This window comes from Chiloscyllium plagiosum, unplaced genomic scaffold, assembly GCF_037043375.1.
Source record: "Chiloscyllium plagiosum isolate Xiang-an unplaced genomic scaffold, Cpla_swu_hap1 HiC_scaffold_12, whole genome shotgun sequence".
Classification (NCBI taxonomy): Eukaryota; Metazoa; Chordata; class Chondrichthyes; order Orectolobiformes; family Hemiscylliidae; genus Chiloscyllium; species Chiloscyllium plagiosum.
The window spans coordinates 4,561,973-4,581,194 of record NW_028270150.1 but is presented as its reverse complement, the minus strand read 5'-3'; the positions used below and the strand labels follow the sequence as shown (position 1 = coordinate 4,581,194).

Here is a 19,222-nt window from a genome sequence, read left to right as displayed (position 1 = left end):
AGCTTTGATAGGTGATTAAAACAATGACAGTTGTTGATGATATCATCACCCAACTGAGCGCTGGATTGAAGTGTCAGCACTCCAGTCACAATGAGCCAAACAATGTAAATCCACAATAAGACTGTGAGAGATAGGAGCAGCAGCACATTCAGCCTATTCAATACACTCTGTCATTCAATGTGCTCTTGGCTGACCTGATAATCCTCAACACACTTCCCTGCCTTTTCCCCATTACCCCTTACTGATTAACATTTGACCATCGCACCCTTGAATACTCAACGGCCCTCTGTGGTAAAGAATTCCACAGATTCACAACTGTAGGAGAGAAGAACATCCTCCTCATCTCTGTCTGAAAGAGATGACCCTTTCTTCTGGATTTTGTTTCTGGTTCTAGCCTCTCCCACAAGGGGAGCCAGCCTCTCTGGGTCTATCCTGTCAAGGCCCAAAGGAATTGTGTCTGTTTCAAACAGGCTTCCTCCCATTCTCCTAAACATCAGGGGGACAGGCCCAACCTACTCAAGCTCTTCTCATAAGACAATCTCTCCATAACCAGTATCAATGAACCCTCTCTGGACTGCCTCGAATGCCAGTATATCTTTCCTTAGATAACAGGACCAAAAGTTTATTCCATGCTTGTTCTAACAAGTCTCTGGAATTGTTTTAGCAATACTTCCCTTTTCTAATACTCCATTCCCTTTTACATGAAAAAAAACATTTCATTCACCTTCCCCAGTCCTTGTGATGTGAATGTGAATGCTAGATTTTTATGATTCGTGCACTTGGATCCACAAATCCATCTGTTCAGTAGCCTCCTGTAGTCTTTCCCCATTTCAATAATATTCAGCTCCTCTATTCTTCTTGGCAAAGTATAATATAGTGTCACATAGCAAATAAAATGTATGTATCTACTGAACCTTTGTGACTAACTCCCACAGTTCAAACCTCTACCTGGCTTTTAGTTTAGTTAGGGAGAAATTAATTCTTTATGAGATATTTTCAGAAAGTCTCAAATATTCATTCTGTGATATTATTGCAAGTAGAATTTAAGTAATTGAGTGCTTTAAATGGTCCAGGAATCACTAACCTTTCACAATTCTTCCAGCTCAGCTGATATCCTGGTATATAAACTCTTATCCACTCAGCTTCATCTCCACGTGAGCTGCCTTACTTTGGAACAGTGTCCCTTCCTGACTCACACACCTTTCAACACCCAGTGGATTCCCATTCCCTTCAGTAAAAACACAAGTTGCTGGAAAAGCTCAGCAGGTCTGGCAGCATCTGTGGAAAGAAATCAGAGTTCATGTTTCAGGATGAGTGATCCTTCCTCAGAAATGAAGGTAGCTCGGAAAATATTGGATTAAATGCAGACAATAGGGTGGGGGGAGAGGGTAAAGAGTAAGTTTAGAAGAATGAGGAACATATAAAATTACGAAGGAAATAGGTAAGATAGATGTACAGAGGATGTTTCCACTGGCGAATGAAACTGTGACGAGAGGGCATAACCTCAAAATGAGAGGGAGCAGATTTAGGACTCAATTGAGAAGGAACTTCTTCACCCAGAGGGTTGTGAACTTGTGAAATTCCCTACCCAGTGAGGTAGTTGAGGCTTCATCAGTAAATGCTTTTTAAGCTAAGGTAGATAATGTTTTGAACGATGAAGGAATGAAGGGTTACAGTGATAGCCCGGGTATGGAGAGCTGAGTCAATGAAAAGATCAGCCATGATCTTACTGAGTGGTGGGGTAGGCTCGATGGGCTGGATGGCCCCCTCCTGCTCCTGGTTCTTATGTTCTTATGTAAACAACAGGTAGGGATAGAGCCCAAAGAGAGGCAAGAACAGTTGGACAGACAAAGGAGAGGATAATGATCTGGCTCAGGGGGTGGGGAGCATGGGGACAATTCATGGCTAACAATGTAGTGGCTAACATTCTCTGTGTGTTCAGCTGAGTTGTCTCCTCTGACAGAGAGAGGCCCCTGGGCCTCCCAGTACTCCATTCCATTGTGTCCCTGATAATGATCCTCAGACCCAGCTCAGGACAATGCTAATGCCCTACACTCAGTAAAGGGTCAGGGCTGATCTGCTCCCGCTCCCTGCAGATAGCTCCACTGTGGTCACAAGGTACAGGGTCCCTGATCTTTGATTGCAATTTTAATCTATTTGTCTATAAATGTAAAATGAAGCCATGTATGTGGCTGACTTGGCACAGCTTTCTAACAAAGCTCCACATAAAAAGGTCTAGTTCTCACCTTAGTTTTGGGTATTGTGCATTTGCACCAGCCTATACTGTATCTATGGCCTTGCTTTGATCAAGACCAGGTTACATGGAAGATGTCTGTGTTCTCTCTAGTTTAGGTGACTGAGCAGTGAAATGATTGAGGTGTTTAGAATAAGTAAAGGATTCATTGGTGAGAGACAACTTCCTCTGTTTGGTGGGGGGGGGGCGTTGGCGAGGTGGAGGGGGGATGGACTGAGGAATTTCCAAGCTATGGTTACCCATTTTTGTTGAGTGATGATGTAAAGGAGTGTAGGCCTGGTTACCACAGAAAGTTAAGAGACAGATCAATGATGATATAACTGAATGGGGTATCACACTCGAAGGGCTGTATGGCCATCTCACGTTATTTCGTTTCTTTGTGTCACTGTGAACTCTATACTTACCAGGGAGGGTTAGTTTTGGGTCAAATCTTCCACCATTTACAGGATCTAGATTTCTACAAACTGATCAGAGACGTTGCCCTAAGTAGATCGAGAATGTGCCTTTATAAATCAGCCAAAGCCTCCTTTCCCTCAAATCCTGCTTCATGATGTGAGCCATCATCTGAAAATATGTTTTTTGTGTGACTGTTCAAACATTTACACAGTCATAATGTCAAGGGCTGTAACCTCTGCCAGGCAGCTGGCAATGATAGATGGGTTCAATGATGCTGTTGATGTGATTCCATTGTGTAACAGACACACTGAGACACAAACACTCAACACTGCTCCCTCAGTTCTCCAGGGATCACCATCTGAGCAGCAGCAAGAACGTACATTTACACAGCACCCTTATTGTAACAAAACATCCAAGGTATTTCACAGGTACATCGTAAATATAACACTTTACAGCAATCTGAAGTTTCTGTATTTTAAAACTGTATGGTTCTATCTCATGATCAGCTATGAAACAGCTCATGATGTCATCAGTCCACCATTAGCATGTGACCTGACGTTGTAAAGCTCTCAGTCTCCATCTTAGCGAGGTCAGTTGAATGATGGTGCTGTCAGGGACGCCAGCTTTTGAACACTGCTCTGTTGTCATCGAAACATTTTCGGTTGGCTCAGACACTTCTGTGTGAGAGAATGTAATGATTGCACATAATTGCTAGTTGTACAATATTTCTGTTTGATTCTACAATGCCCCAAATGCTTTACCAGTTTTTCATGTCTCGAGGGACTGCAGAAGCATTGTGCATCATGTAAAATGCCATCCTGACTGTAAACTCACAAACAGCAATCTTCAGGAATGATTTCATAGACATAAAGATGTCAATTTCTCTCCATTTCCTGATAGAATCTACTCTGAGGGCTGACCTCTGTTCTGCCTCAGCCACAAAGTTGAAGCAATTCCACATCATCACAGCTCCCAGATTCACAAATGGCCCAGATTCAAACAAATAATTCTGTCAGGCACTTGTGCAGTACTGAGAGAGTGCCTCAATGTCAAAGGGTCAGTAATGAGGGAGTGCCGCACTGTCAGAGGGTCAGTACTGAGGGAGTGCCGCACTGTCAGAGGGTCAGTACTGAGAGAGTGCCTCAATGTCAAAGGGTCAGTAATGAGGGAGTGCCGCACTGTCAGAGGGTCAGTACTGAGGGAGTGCCGCACTGTCAGAGGGTCTGTACTGAGGGAGTGCCGCACTGTCAGAGGGTGAGTACTGAGGGAGTGTCGCACTGCCAGAGGGTCAGTACTGAGGGAGTGCCGCACTGTCAGAGGGTCAGTACTGAGGGAGTGCCGCACTGTCAGAGGGTCAGTACTGAGGGAGTGCCGCACGGTCAGGGGGTCAGTGCTGAGGGAGTGCCACACTGTCGAAGGGTCAGTACTGAGGGAGTGCTGCACTGTCAGAGGGTCAGTACTGAGGGAGTGACACACTGTCGAAGGGTCAGTACTGAGGGAGTGACACACTGTCAGAGGGTCAGTACTGAGGGAGTGCCGCACTGTCAGAGGGTCAGTACTGAGGGAGTGCCGCACTGCCAGAGGGTCTGTACTGAGGGAGTGACACACTGTCGAAGGGTCAGTACTGAGGGAGTGCCGCACTGTCAGATGGTCAGTGCTGAGGGAGTGCTGCACTGTCAGAGGGTCAGTACTGAGGGAGTGCTGCACTGTCAGAGGGTCAGTGCTGAGGGAGTGCCGCACTGTCAGATGGTCAGTGCTGAGGGAGTGCTGCACTGTCAGAGGGTCAGTACTGAGGGAGTGCCGCACTGTCAGAGGGTCAGTACTGAGGGAGTGCCGCACTGTCAGAGGGTCAGTACTGAGGGAGTGCCACACTGTCAGAGGGTCAGTACTAGAGCTAATACATGCAAACGAGCGCTGACCCATGCGGGGATGCGTGCATTTATCAGACCAAAACCAATCCGGGCTCGCCCGGCAGCTTTGGTGACTCTAGATAACCTCGGGCAGATCGCACGTCCTCGTGACGGTGACGACACATTCGAATGTCTGCCCTATCAACTTTCGATGGTACTTTCTGTGCCTACCATGGTGACCACGGGTAACGGGGAATCAGGGTTCGATTCCGGAGAGGGAGCCTGAGAAACGGCTACCACATCCAGTGCTGCACTGTCAGATGGTCAGTGCTGAGGGAGTGCTGCACTGTCAGAGGGTCAGTACTGAGGGAGTGCCACACTGTCAGAGGGTCAGTACTGAGGGAGTGCCGCACTGTCAGAGGGTCAGTACTGAGGGAGTGCTGCACTGTCAGAGGGTCAGTACTGAGGGAGTGCTGCACTGTCAGAGGGTCAGTACTGAGGGAGTGCTGCACTGTCGGAGGGTCAGTACTGAGGGAGTGCCGCACTGTCAGAGGGTCAGTACTGAGGGAGTGCTGCACTGTCGGAGGGTCAGTACTGAGGGAGTGCCGCACTGTCAGAGGGTCAGTACTGAGGGAGTGCTGCACTGTCAGAGGGTCAGCACTGAGGGAGTGCCGCATTGTCAGAGGGTCAGTACTGAGGGAGTGCTGCACTGTCAGAGGGTCAGCACTGAGGGAGTGCCGCACTGTCAGAGGGTCAGTACTGAGGGAGTGCTGCACTGTCAAAGGGTCAGTACTGAGGGAGTGCTGCACTGTCAGAGGGTCAGTACTGAGGGAGTGCCACACTGTCAGAGGGTCAGTACTGAGGGAGTGCCGCATTGTCGGAGGGTCAGTACTGAGGGAGTGCCGCACTGTCGGAGGGTCAGTACTGAGGGAGTGCCGCACTGTCGGAGGGTCAATGCTCAGGGAGTGTTGCACTGTCAGAGGGTCAGTACTGAGGGAGTGCCGCACTGTCAAGAGGGTCAGTGCTGAGGGAGTGCCGCACTGTCAGAGGGTCAGTGCTGAGGGAGTGCTGCACTGTCAGGGGGTCAGTACTGAGGGAGTGCTGCACTGTCAGAGGGTCAGTGCTGAGGGAGTGCCACACTGTCGGAGGGTCAGTACTGAGGGAGTGCCGCACTGTCAGAGGGTCAGTACTGAGGGAGTGCTGCACTGTCAGAGGGTCAGTACTGAGGGAGTGCCGCACTGTCAGAGGGTCAGTACTGAGGGAGTGCCACACTGTCAGAGGGTCAGTACTGAGGGAGTGCCACACTGTCAGAGGGTCAGTACTGAGGGAGTGCTGCACTGTCAGAGGGTCAGTACTGAGGGAGTGCCGCACTGTCAGAGGGTCAGTACTGAGGGAGTGCCGCACTATCAGAGGGTCAGTACTGAGGGAGTGCCGCACTGTCAGAGGGTCAGTACTGAGGGAGTGCCGCACTGTCAGAGGGTCAGTACTGAGGGAGTGCCGCATTGTCGGAGGGTCAGTACTGAGGGAGTGCCGCACTATCGGAGGGTCTGTACTGAGGGAGTGCTGCACTGTCAGAGGGTCAGTACTGAGGGAGTGCTGTACTTGTCAGAGGGTCAGTACTGAGGGAGTGCCGCACTGTCGGTGGGTCAATGCTCAGGGAGTGTTGCACTGTCAGAGGGTCAGTACTGAGGGAGTGCCGCACTGTCGGAGGGTCAGTGCTGAGGGAGTGCCGCACTGTCAAGAGGGTCAGTGCTGAGGGAGTGCCGCACTGTCAGAGGGTCAGTACTGAGGGAGTGCCGCACTATTGGAGGGTCAGTACTGAGGGAGTGCCACACTGTCAGAAGGTCAGTACTGAGGGAGTGCCGCACTGTCAGAGGGTCAGTACTGAGGGAGTGCCGCACTGTCAGAGGGTCAGTACTGAGGGAGTGCTGCACTGTCAGAGGGTCAGTACTGAGGGACTGCTGCACTGTCAGAGGGTCAGTACTGAGGGAGTGCCGCACTGTCAGAGGGTCAGTACTGAGGGAGTGCCGCACTGTCAGAGGGTCAGTACTGAGGGAGTGTCGCACTGTCGGAGGGTCAGTACCGAGGGAGTGCCGCACTGCCAGAGGGTCAGTGCTGAGGGAGTGCCGCACTGTCAGTAGGTCAGTGCTGAGGGAGTGCCGCACTGTTGTCAAGTCAGTGCTGTCCAGCAGACTGGTCTTTATCAGATTGATGTTTTTGGGATCCTGCTGTACTGAAATGGGCTGTCTTGTTTCCTACATTGAAACCATGATTATTGTGATTGAAAAGGCTGGCCTACAGTTCTGAAGCACATAGAAATGTAAAGTAACATTTAATTGTCTTTGTCTGGCCTTTCCTCTGAGACACACTGTCAGCTGGGGCAATAGACCCTGAGCTGCCTATCTCTGGGCAATTGAAAACCCGGATACACAAACACTTGGGTTATCTGACCCACTCAATGTTTTGGAAGCCCCAAAGAGTCTGAAATTGGAAAGGGGAATTTGCCTGCTCCTCAGAACCCTGTAAAAATCTCTCCTTCCCGACTCGGAATTTATGAGAGTTCAGAGTTGGTCAGTGACAGCATTATCCAGGAAATGTTCAATTCAATCTGTGTCTTACCCCAGGGGAGCGATACAGGTCTTACCATATCCCTGTCCCCCACCATGACCCCTTCTAACGCTTGGCCTTTTCTCCACCCATCCCAACGCCAACCTCCTCCAACTTTGATTGTCCCCAATCCCCTGACTCTGTCATCCATCCTCTCGTCCCCACCCCTCCCTCTCAATCCATCCCGACTCACACTAAGGTCATAACTGATTTGATAATACTCAGCTCCACTTTCCTGCCTTTCCCTTATAACTCTTGATTCCTTTCTGATTCAGATCTGTCTGTCTCGGCCTTCATCACAAAACCATACAGGACCAAAGAGGCCCTTCAGCCCATCAGGTCTGCATTGATAGCAACTCCTCTGAATCGCACTTTTCAGCACTTTGCCCAAAGCCATGAATGTTCTGACAGTAACTCCACAGGGCCCATTATCCTGTCACCACCTCCCCGTTTATTCACATGTGGAGATATGGGGACACTGGTCCAGCTCCCTCAGAGCCAGCTCTCAGAGTGAACAGGGTATCTGACACTCCTGGTTATTTATTTCCCTTTCTTTTTTTTTGTAAACAGAACCTCTGATAGGCCTGTTTCTCCCCCCCCCCACCCCCCAGCCCCCATGGTGTGTGTGTGTGTGTAGGTGTGAGACACAGTGAGAGACACAAGGTGCACAAATCTTTATTCAATTTCCACCACCAGGAAGAAAGGAAACACCCGAGTGGCCAGTGACAAGCAGTGCTGTTATTACATTTCAAGTGTTCATCCATATGCTTTTTAAATGTTTTGAGGTTTTCAGTTTGAACCACTCTTCCAGGCAAGGCACTCCACATCCCTCTCAGTCTAAAAATGTCTCCTCATCTCTGCCCTGACTGTGAGATCGTTTTGAGACTGTGCCGTCTGGTCCTTGACTCTCCCATAACGAGAAACAAACTTTCTGCATTTCATCTTGTATGTTTCACTCAAGTCTTCTCTCATCCTTCTAATTACCAATGAATACATGCCCAATCTACTCAAACTCGCCTCATAGCACAGTCCCTCCGTCTCTGAGGTTAGCGAGTAAATCTTCTCCAGACTGCCTCCAATGCCAGTATATCTGTCCTTCAATAGGGACCCAAAATGGTTCGCAATATTCTAATTGAAGTCAGACTCGTGCATTGTACTGTGTTAGCCAAAACCTCGAGTTTTTATATTTCATTGCTTTTGAAATAAAGACCAACATTCCATTGGCCTTCCCTATAATCTGCCAAATATGACGCTTTACCCTGTATCTAACCCCGTGCTGTCCCTGTTCTGGGAGTGTGTGATGGCAGACACTGTAGAGGGAGCTTTACTCTGTATCTAATTCCATGCTGTCCCTGTCCTGGGATGGGGGGATCAGTGTAGAGGGAGCTTTACTCTGAATCTAATTCCATGCTGTCCCTGTCCTGGGAGTGTTTGATGGGGACAGTGTGGAGGGAGCTTTACCCTGTATCTGACCCCGTGCTGTCCCTGTCCTGGGAGTGTTTGATGGGGACAGTGTAGAGGGAGCTTTACTCTGTATCTAACCCCGTGCTGTCCCTGTCCTGGGAGTGTTTGATGGGGACAGTGTAGAGGGAGCTTTACCCTGTATCTAACCCTGTGCTGTCCCTGTCCTGGGAGTGTTTGATGGGGACAGTGTAGAGGGAGCTTTACCCTGTATCTAACCCTGTGCTGTCCCTGTCCTGGGAGTGTTTGATGGGGTCAGTGTGGAGGGGGATTCATTCTGGTTGTGAGTTAGTTTTTGTCTGATTTAATATCTAACATTGTGAATGTTTTCTTTTATCACTTTGATAAACAGAATGAACGTATTGCTTTCCTCAGGAAATGGAAAGCACTTTTCGCTGTGTCCATTTTTGATGTTGATTGAGTAGTTTGTAATTAAGCTTGAATTATTAAGTGTTGACCTGTTGATGTGAGGTCTGTTGGGGATTGAAGTGAAGATTGTTTACCGGTCCATGTTGGTCTCCGTTCCTAGATGTACCCTCCATAAAAGAGCCTGACTCCAAAGGCAAGACCTTCACAGTGAGAAGCACCCTGGGCCTACAGGTAGACCGTAACGATGATGGTGTTGCTGTGAGCTGCTCTGTGGACCATGAATCACTTCGCTCTTCACCACAAGTGGCCAAGCAAGTACTTGATATTCAATGTAAGTCTGAGGTCCATTCTCTCTTCTCTCTGCATGCATCTCACTTCTGATTCAATGACATCATCTCTCATTTCTAAAGGATAGAGTTGCTAGTTGCTAGTTCCATTGGTGAGGTTTTAAACATGTGTGGTAGGGGAATGGGATCCAAAGTGTGGGCTTAGATGGGTAAGATTCAGATCAGGAAACAAGAGACACACAGTCCTTGCATGGGATTTTGTACACTACATTTGTTTTGCTCATGCTGGGTATCGGATATCTGGGTATCCAGAAAGAAGGACCCGATACCCAGCATGAGCAAAACCAATGTAGTGTACAAACTCCCATGCAAGGACTGCACAAAACACTACATAGGACAAACAGGAAGACAGCTAACGATCCACATCCATGAACACCAACTAGCCACGAAACGACACGACCAGCTATCCTTAGTAGCCACACACTCCGATGACAAGCAACATGAGTTTGACTGAGACAACACTACTATTATAGGACAAGCCAAACAGAGAACAGCCAGGGAATTCCTAGAGGCATGGCACTCATCCACAGATTCAATCAATAAGCACATCGATCTGCACCCAATATACCGGCCACTGCAGCGGACAGCTGGAACTGACAACCGGAAGCGGCAGATACAAATCACTATAAATGCCGGAGGAAAGATCACAGAAGTGCTTCACAGGAGGCTCCCAAGCACTGAGGATGTCACCTAGACAGGGGACGAAACGTCTGCAACACAAATTCCCAGCTCGGCGAACAGAACCACAACAACCATTCCATGTGATTTGACCATCCTCCCCATTCACCGTGACCACCGTGGTGTGGCTAATGGCCTTGTCCAGTAGCCTATATCAGATTGCTTGAATTCTACCCAAACCTTCACTGCAAAGTAGGATTAGCTGCTGTGTCAACTCATCTTGTGAAATCTATGGGTAGAATATCCAACAGAAAAACAAGCCACATGATCCCACAGGTACACAGCATGGTCCCTTTACTCACAGAGTAAATTCTTCGAGGAGAAAGTGAGGACTGCAGATGCTGGAGATCAGAGCTGAAAATGTGTTGCTGGAAAAGCGCAGCAGGTCAGGCAGCATCCAGGGAACAGGAGAATCGACGTTTCGGGCATGAGCCCTTCTTCAGGAATTCCTGAAGAAGGGCTCATGCCCGAAACGTAGATTCTCCTGCTCCCTGGATGCTGCCTGACTCACAGAGTAAATTGTACAGTTCATACTGGGCCCTCTGTGTCCCCATACCCCTTCACCCTCTTTCCCTTCCTCCCCTTGTCCAAATCAAAGGTTGGATGGTTGACGGAGTCACATAATCCCACAGGTACACAGGTCCCACAGAGTGTCTGCCTCAGACACTGACACAGTAAATCTTACAGTTTCCCAACTCTGTGTGTCAGGAACTCTCCAGCTCTTTGTTGTAAAGCTCCTGTATATAAATATTGCCAAAAAATGCATCTTGTCAAAGCTTCCCATCTTGCATTCATCAGGACAATTCACAGGAATACAATTCAAGAGGAAAGCTAGTATTCAAACCGCATGAGATGATGGTGCTGATTGGTTGGTCAGTGCATCATTGATAGGTCGAGGTGTTACCATGCTTGCTGATTGACAGTTAACAGCAAGGCTTTGTTTCAATTTTAACCAGGCAGAATTGACCTTGGTCAGGCCATTGTCCTGAGAAATTCACCAGTGAATGGCATTGAGCTGAAAGACATGCTGTGTGTGCTGCTCCCTTCAGCTATTCACAACAAACCTGGTGCTGCCTAGTCCCAATCAGGCCAGGCATGTCAAACACATGACACAGTGTACAAAGAAAGCTGGGATACCCTGACTGGACAGCAGGTGCTGGAGAAATGTGAATTTGTGAGGAATGATGCTAACAAACAATTTGGATTATTGGTTGAGTTCACGGTGTACCACGTTGTGTGCACTGGAAGCTACAGAGGGTGTGTCCATCCCACCCTGAACCTGTTTTAATTCAACATAACGCCATTCACTGATTAATGTCTGAGTTTCATAATTCTGAGTATTTATATATGTCCCCAGAATCTTTTAACATTGAAGAGCAGAGGCCATTCAGCCCTCCCCCCATCCACCATTCTATTTGATAATGACTGATGTACACTTGGATTCCATTTGCCAATCACTCATTATCTAGTACTAACAGCCCACTGTTGTTCCATAAAGAACCATCCCTCACCTCACTTATTCTTTTCCAAATGAAATACCTGCAGGAAGTCCTCCTGAAGTTTATAAGATTGTGGGTGGTATGGATAGAATGGGCTTTTTTCCAGGGTGGAGGGGTCAATTATTAGGACACACAGATTCAAGATGGAAGGGGGGGTGTTTAAAAGAGATGTGCAAGGTGCATTTTCCATGCAATGGTTGGTGAGTGTCTAGAACGCGCTGCCAGAGGAGGTGGTGGGAGCAGACACAACAGCAGCATTCTAGAAGCACCTGGACAGATACAGGAATAGGAATGGGATAGAGGGATACGGATACTGTAAGTGAAGACAGTTTTAGTACGGAGGGCAAAATGTGTCAGCACAGGCTTGGAGGGCCGAAGGGCCTGTTCCTCTGCTGGATTGTTCTTTGATCTTTGATTTAGCTTTCCATGCCAGCTTCTTCCTGATTTCCCTTTTAGTTATTCCATTCTGTTTTTTACCATTTGACCAAACACCTCAGCTGACAGCGACCTTTGTGGGCAGCACGGTGGCTCAGTGGTTAGCACTGCTGCCTCACAGCGCCAGAGACCCGGGTTCAATTCCCGCCTCAGGCGACTGACTGTGTGGAGTTTGCACATTCTCCCCGTGTCTGCGTGGGTTTCCTCCAGGTGCTCCGGTTTCCTCCCACAGTCCAAAGATGTGCAGGTCAGGTGGATTGGCCATGCTACATTGCCCATAGTGTTAGGTAAAGGGGTAAAATGTAGGGGAATGGTTTGGGTGGGTTGCGCTTCAGTGGGTCGGTGTGGACTTGTTGGGCCGAAGGGCCTGTTTCCACATTGTAAGTAATCTAATCTAGCTCTGGTGCTTTTTCCTGCAGTTTGACACTGCCCTAACTTCTTTTGTTAACCACTGATGACCAGTTCTCCTGTTTCTTTATAGTAGGAATATACTTATCTTGAATTACACCTTTAAATGTCTACCACTGTGTCTGTGTTGATCTATCCCCTGATGTTAAATCCCCAGTTCACTTCACCTCGCTCAGAGTTCATGTCCTTACTTCAGTTTAAAATACTAGTTTCACACCCAATCTTCTCCCTTTCAAATTGGAAGTAACATTCAAACATATTGTAGTGATTACTCCCTGGGCTGCTTTTATTCTAAGGCCGTGAATTGATCCTGTTCAACTCAATAATACCATCTCTAACATAAAGTTAAAAATCACACAACACCAAGTTATAGTCCAACAGGTTTAATTGGAAGCACTAGCTTTCGGAGCAACGCTCCTTCATCAGGTGATTAAACCTGTTGGACTATAACCTGGTGTTGTGTGATTTTTAACTTTGTACACCCCAGTCCAACACCGGCATCTCCGAATCATCTCTAATATAACCTGCTGTTTAAAAAATAAACCCAAAATATCTGAAATAAAAGCACAAGCACTAGAGAGGCTGAGAGGATGTGGCAGCCTCTGTGCAGAAAGAAGTGGAAGTAATGTTTCGAATCCAGTGATGCCATTTCAGAACTGAAGGGGGCTAGACATTGATGTTATTTTTGTGTCAGCAGAGGGGGAAGAGGAGCGAGTGGAACAAATGGTGAGGATGCCTATAACAAAAGGGAATGCTAATGGGAATAAAGGAAAAATCGAGATGCAAAATAGATGTTAATGCCAATTATGAACAATACAAAAGAAGCCAGCTCAGGTAAAAGCAAGCCCCAGTCATCACTCGGGATGGGGGTGGGGGTTTGGTGTAATCCCATCAGAGCACAGTGTTTATGCCCTGAAGCTGCTGAACTCTTATGTTGAGGCTGGAGTCAGTAAAGTACCTGAATGGAACATGGGACACAGGCTCCTGCAGCTTCAGTGGAAAACTGCACCAGGTCCGGGACAGAAATATTAACACCAGAACAGGAAACAAGACCCAGTGGGGCAAAATACTGGCATAGAGGATTGGCAAACTGGCAGAAGGCAGAGAGTGGAGATATAGGGGTCTTTTTCAGGATGGCAGCTGGTGACCAATGGAGTTCCGCAGGGGTCCATAGGTATCACAGCTATTCACGTTACATATTAATGATCTGGAGAAGGAACTGGGAGCTTTTTTGCTAAGCTTGCAGATGACACAAAGACAAGTGGAGAGACAGGTCGTGTTGAGGAAGTGGGAGGCTGCAGAAGGACGTGGACAGGCTGGGAGAGCGGGCAAAGGAGTGGCAGATGGAATATAATGTGAGAAAGTGTGAGGTTATGCAGTTTGCTCAGAATAATAGAGGTGCAGACTATTTTCTAAATGGGGAAAGGCTCCAGAAATCTGAAGCACAAAGGGACTTGCAAGTCGAGTTCAGGATTTTCTTAAGGCTAATGAGCAGGTTCAGTTGGCAGTTAGAAAGGCAAATGCAACATTAGCATTAACGTTATTTCAAGAGAGTTAAGAAAATACAAGAGCAGAGATGTCCTGCTGAGCCTGAATAAGATTCTGGTCAGACTGCATTTGGAATATTGTGAGCAGCTTAGGGCCCTGTATCTAAGGAAGGATGTGCTGGTCTTGGAGAGAGAGCAGAGGAGGTTTATAAGAAAGATCCCGGGGACTAAGGACTTGTCGCATGAGGACTGCGTGAGGACTCTGTACCCGATGGAGTTTAGAAGGATGAGGGGGGTCTGATTGAAACTTACAGACCACTGAGAAGTCTGGATAGAGTGGATGTGGAGACGATGTTCCCACCAGGAAGAGAGACCAGAACCCAAGGGCACAGCCTCAGGGTGAAGGGACGACCCTGTAGATCTGAGATGGGGAGAAATCTCTTCAGCCAGAGGGTGGGGAATCTGTGGAACTCACTGCTGTGGAGGCCAAGTCATTGAGTGTGGTTAAGACAAAGATAGATAACTTCTTCAGATCAACTCTGATGAAGAGAAATGTAGATTGAATCATTAGCTTGCTGTCTCTCCGCAGACGCAGAGTGAGCCGCTGTGATTTCCAGCTTCTTTTTGTTTGCAGTACAGATAGGTCTTGATTTGTCCGGGGGGAAGGGTTATGGGAAAAGGCAGGAGAATGGGTTTGACAAACATACCAGCCACGATCGAATGGTGGAGCAAACTCATTGGAGGAAATGGTCTGATTCTGCTCCGGTAGTTTATGGTCTAATGGTCCTGTACCCCTGTATTATATCCCTCCATGGTGTTCCTATATCTCTCTCCAACCGTCCCATCCACATGGCTCCCTTCTATTCCTGCCCCCTCCTCCCTCTCCCCATGGCACTGGTCATTGCCTGCGGTATCTGTAGTGGGTTTACTCCCCAGGAATTGAACACTCTCTGGGTAGCTGCAGCTTGTTCTTTCACAGCAGTTCAGTCAGAACCCAGTGTCCAGTGACCGCCCTGCACAGGCCAGCTGCACCTTCTGATTCAGCGCTTGACCCTGAAAGCACCTTGTCCTTTTGATATTAATGCCCAATCATTAAAGCTTGTTAGCAGTGCAGTCACCTTCTCTCCAATTACAACTGTATTGATTCTTGCCTCCTGATTTCACAGCATCCCATCGTTACAATCCATACTAAATTTATTTCTAATTATTCTGCATTTAATGCATTCCTCTATTCCACTCTCCTAATTTAGATTCTCACTGTCATCGTCTGTATTCTGGTCTGGTTTCTAGCTCCTTGATCGAATTCTTTGGATGAAATCTCTGTTAAACAGCAAACAGGTTTGTCAGAAAACTACCCAAACACCTCTCTCCACTTTTTACTGGGGCACACACACTCACACTCACACACTCTCTCACACAAACACACACACACATGCGCACATACATAAACACACTCTCACACACACACATGCACACTCAGGCTCACATACACTCACACTCACACACATACACACGCACTCTCTCTCTCACACACAACCATACACACAACACACACGCTTACACTCACATATACACACACTCACACACACACATATACTCTCAGACACACACACACACACTCACATGCACACGCACACACTTACACTCACATTCTCACACTCATGCTCACATACACACTCACGCTCACATACACACACACACGCGCGCTCACATACACACACTCTCTCTCTAACACACACATGCATGCACATACACTCACACGCACTCACACATGCACATGCACACACACAGACACACGCACACACAGATACAGACACACATACACACACACATACACACAGGCACACACACACATACATATTACCACCCACACGTACAAAATGCACAGACACACGCACACAAATAGAACATAGAACATAGAACATAGAACAATACAGCACAGAACAGGCCCTTCGGCCCACGATGTTGTGCCGAACATTTGTCCTAGCTTAAGCACCCATCCATGTACCGATCCAATTGCCGCTTAAAGGTCGCCAATGATTCTGACTCTACCACTCCCACAGGCAGCGCATTCCATGCCCCCACCACTCTCTGGGTAAAGAACCTACCCCTGACATCTCCCCTATACCTTCCACCCTTCACCTTAAATTTATGTCCCCTTGTAACACTCTGTTGTACCTGGGGAAAAAGTTTCTGACTGTCTACTCTATCTATTCCTCTGATCATCTTATAAACCTCTATCAAGTCACCCCTCATCCTTCGCCGTTCCAATGAGAAAAGGCCTAGCACTCTCAACCTATCCTCGTACGACCTATTCTCCATTCCAGGCAACATCCTGGTAAATCTTCTCTGCACCCTCTCCAAAGCTTCCACATCTTTCCTAAAGTGAGGCGACCAGAACTGCACACAGTACTCCAAATGTGGCCTAACCAAGGTCCTGTACAGCTGCAACATCACCTCACGACTCTTAAATTCAATCCCTCTGCTAATGAACGCTAATACACCATAGGCCTTCTTACAAGCTCTATCCACCTGAGTGGCAACTTTCAAAGACCTATGAACATAGACCCCAAGATCCCTCTGTTCCTCCACCTCACTAAGAACCCTACCGTTAATCCTGTATTCCGCATTCTTATTTGTCTTTCCAAAATGGACAACCTCACACTTGGCAGGGTTGAACTCCATCTGCCACTCCTCAGCCCAGCTCTGCATCATATCTAAGTCCCTTTGCAGCCAACAACAGCCCTCCTCACTATCCACAACTCCACCAATCTTCGTAGCGTCTGCAAATTTACTGACCCACACTTCGACTCCCAGTTCCAAGTCATTAATAAAAATTACAAACAGCAGAGGACCCAGAACTGACCCCTGCGGAACTCCACTTGTAACTGGGCTCCAGGCTGAATATTTACCATCTACCACCACTCTCTGACTTCGACCAGTTAGCCAGTTCTCTATCCAACTGGCCACAAATGCACACACACATACACACACGTGCAGGCACAGACTCTCACTGGGGTACAGTCTCACACACTAACCCTCAGTGAGGTACAGTCGCACACACACTGACCCTCACTGGGGGACACTCCACACACACACTGACTCTCACTGGAGTACACTCCCATACACACACTGACCCTCACAGGGATACAGTCCCACACACACAGTGACCCTCACTGGGGGACAGTCCCACACACACACTGACCCTCACTGGGTCAGTGTATCTGGACACGCTGGTGGGGAGAGTGTATCTGGACAATGTGCTGGGGAGAGTGTATCTGGACAATGTGCTGGGGAGAGTGTATCTGGACAATGTGCTGGGGAGTGTGTATCTGGATAATGTGCTGGGGAGTGTGTATCTGGACATGGTGCTGGGGAGAGTGTATCTGGACACGGTGCTGGGGAGACTGTATCTGGACACGGTGCTGGGGAGACTGTATCTGGACACGGTGCTGGGGAGAGTGTATCTGGACACGGTGCTGGGGAGAGTGTATCTGGACACGGTGCAGGGGAGAGTGTATCTGGACAATGTGCTGGGGAGTGTGTATCTGGACCCGGTGCTGGGGAGAGTGTATCTGGACAATGTGCTGGGGAGAGTGTATCTGGACACGGTGCTGGGGAGAGTGTATCTGGACAATGTGCTGGGGAGAGTGTATCTGGACACGGTGCAGGGGAGAGTGTATCTGGACAATGTGCTGGGGAGAGTGTATCTGGACACGGTGCTGGGGAGAGTGTATCTGGACGGTGCTGGGGAGAGTGTATCTGGACACGGTGCTGGGGAGAGTGTATCTGGACATGGTGCAGGGGAGAGTGTATCTGGACATGGTGCTGGGGAGAGTGTATCTGGACACGGTGCTGGGGAGAGTGTATCTGGACATGGTGCTGGGGAGAGTGTATCTGGACAATGTGCTGGGGAGAGTGTATCTGGACACGGTGCTGGGGAGAGTGTATCTGGACACGGTGCTGGGGAGAGTGTATCTGGACAATGTGCTGGGGAGAGTGTATCTGGACACGGTGCTGGGGAGAGTGTATCTGGACACGGTGCTGGGGAGAGTGTATCTGGACACGGTGCTGGGGAGAGTGTATCTGGACACGGTGCTGGGGAGTGTGTATCTGGACAATGTGCTGGGGAGAGTGTATCTGGACACGGTGCTGGGGAGAGTGTATCTGGACACGGTGCAGGGGAGAGTGTATCTGGACACGGTGCTGGGGAGAGTGTATCTGGACACGGTGCTGGGGAGAGTGTATCTGGACACGGTGCTGGGGAGAGTGTATCTGGACACGGTGCTGGGGAGAGTGTATCTGGACACGGTGCAGGGGAGAGTGTATCTGGACACGGTGCAGGGGAGAGTGTATCTGGACAATGTGCAGGGGAGAGTGTATCTGGACAATGTGCTGGGGAGAGTGTATCTGGACACGGTGCTGGGGAGTGTGTATCTGGACACGGTGCTGGGGAGAGTGTATCTGGACAATGTGCTGGGGAGAGTGTATCTGGACACGGTGCTGGGGAGAGTGTATCTGGACATGGTGCTGGGGAGAGTGTATCTGGACACGGTGCTGGGGAGAGTGTATCTGGACATGGTGCTGGGGAGAGTGTATCTGGACAATGTGCTGGGGAGAGTGTATCTGGACACGGTGCTGGGGAGAGTGTATCTGGACACGGTGCTGGGGAGTGTGTATCTGGACAATGTGCTGGGGAGAGTGTATCTGGACACGGTGCTGGGGAGAGTGTATCTGGACACGGTGCTGGGGAGAGTGTATCTGGACAATGTGCAGGGGAGAGTGTATCTGGACAATGTGCTGGGGAGTGTGTATCTGGACAATGTGCTGGGGAGAGTGTATCTGGACACGGTGCAGGGGAGAGTGTATCTGGACACGGTGCTGGGGAGAGTGTATCTGGACAATGTGCTGGGGAGAGTGTATCTGGACAATGTGCTGGGGAGTGTGTATCTGGACACGGTGCTGGGGAGAGTGTATCTGGACACGGTGCAGGGGAGAGTGTATCTGGACACGGTGCTGGGGAGAGTGTATCTGGACAATGTGCTGGGGAGAGTGTATCTGGACACGGTGCTGGGGAGAGTGTATCTGGACAAGGTGGTGGGGAGAGTGTATCTGGACAATGTGCTGGGGAGAGTGTATCTGGACACGGTGCTGGGGAGAGTGTATCTGGACACGGTGCTGGGGAGAGTGTATCTGGACAATGTGCTGAGGAGAGTGTATCTGGACACGGTGCTGGGGAGAGTGTATCTGGACAAGGTGGTGGGGAGAGTGTATCTGGACAATGTGCTGAGGAGAGTGTATCTGGACACGGTGCTGGGGAGAGTGTATCTGGACACGGTGCTGGGGAGAGTGTATCTGGACAATGTGCTGAGGAGAGTGTCTCTGGACACGGTGCTGGGGAGAATGTATCTGGACACGGTGCTGGGGAGAG

General features: G+C 48.9%; 1 protein-coding gene across 1 annotated transcript in view; it reads left to right on the top strand.

The window, feature by feature from the left end:
- The window catches only part of LOC122554859 (cell adhesion molecule 2-like), an 820,685-nt gene that overhangs the window by 472,858 nt on the left and 328,605 nt on the right, over window positions 1-19,222 (top strand). The window contains exon 5 of the mRNA XM_087992436.1: window positions 9,098-9,268. Coding sequence (XP_087848562.1) covers window positions 9,098-9,268 — 171 coding nt within the window. The remainder of the gene's footprint in view (window positions 1-9,097; window positions 9,269-19,222) is intronic.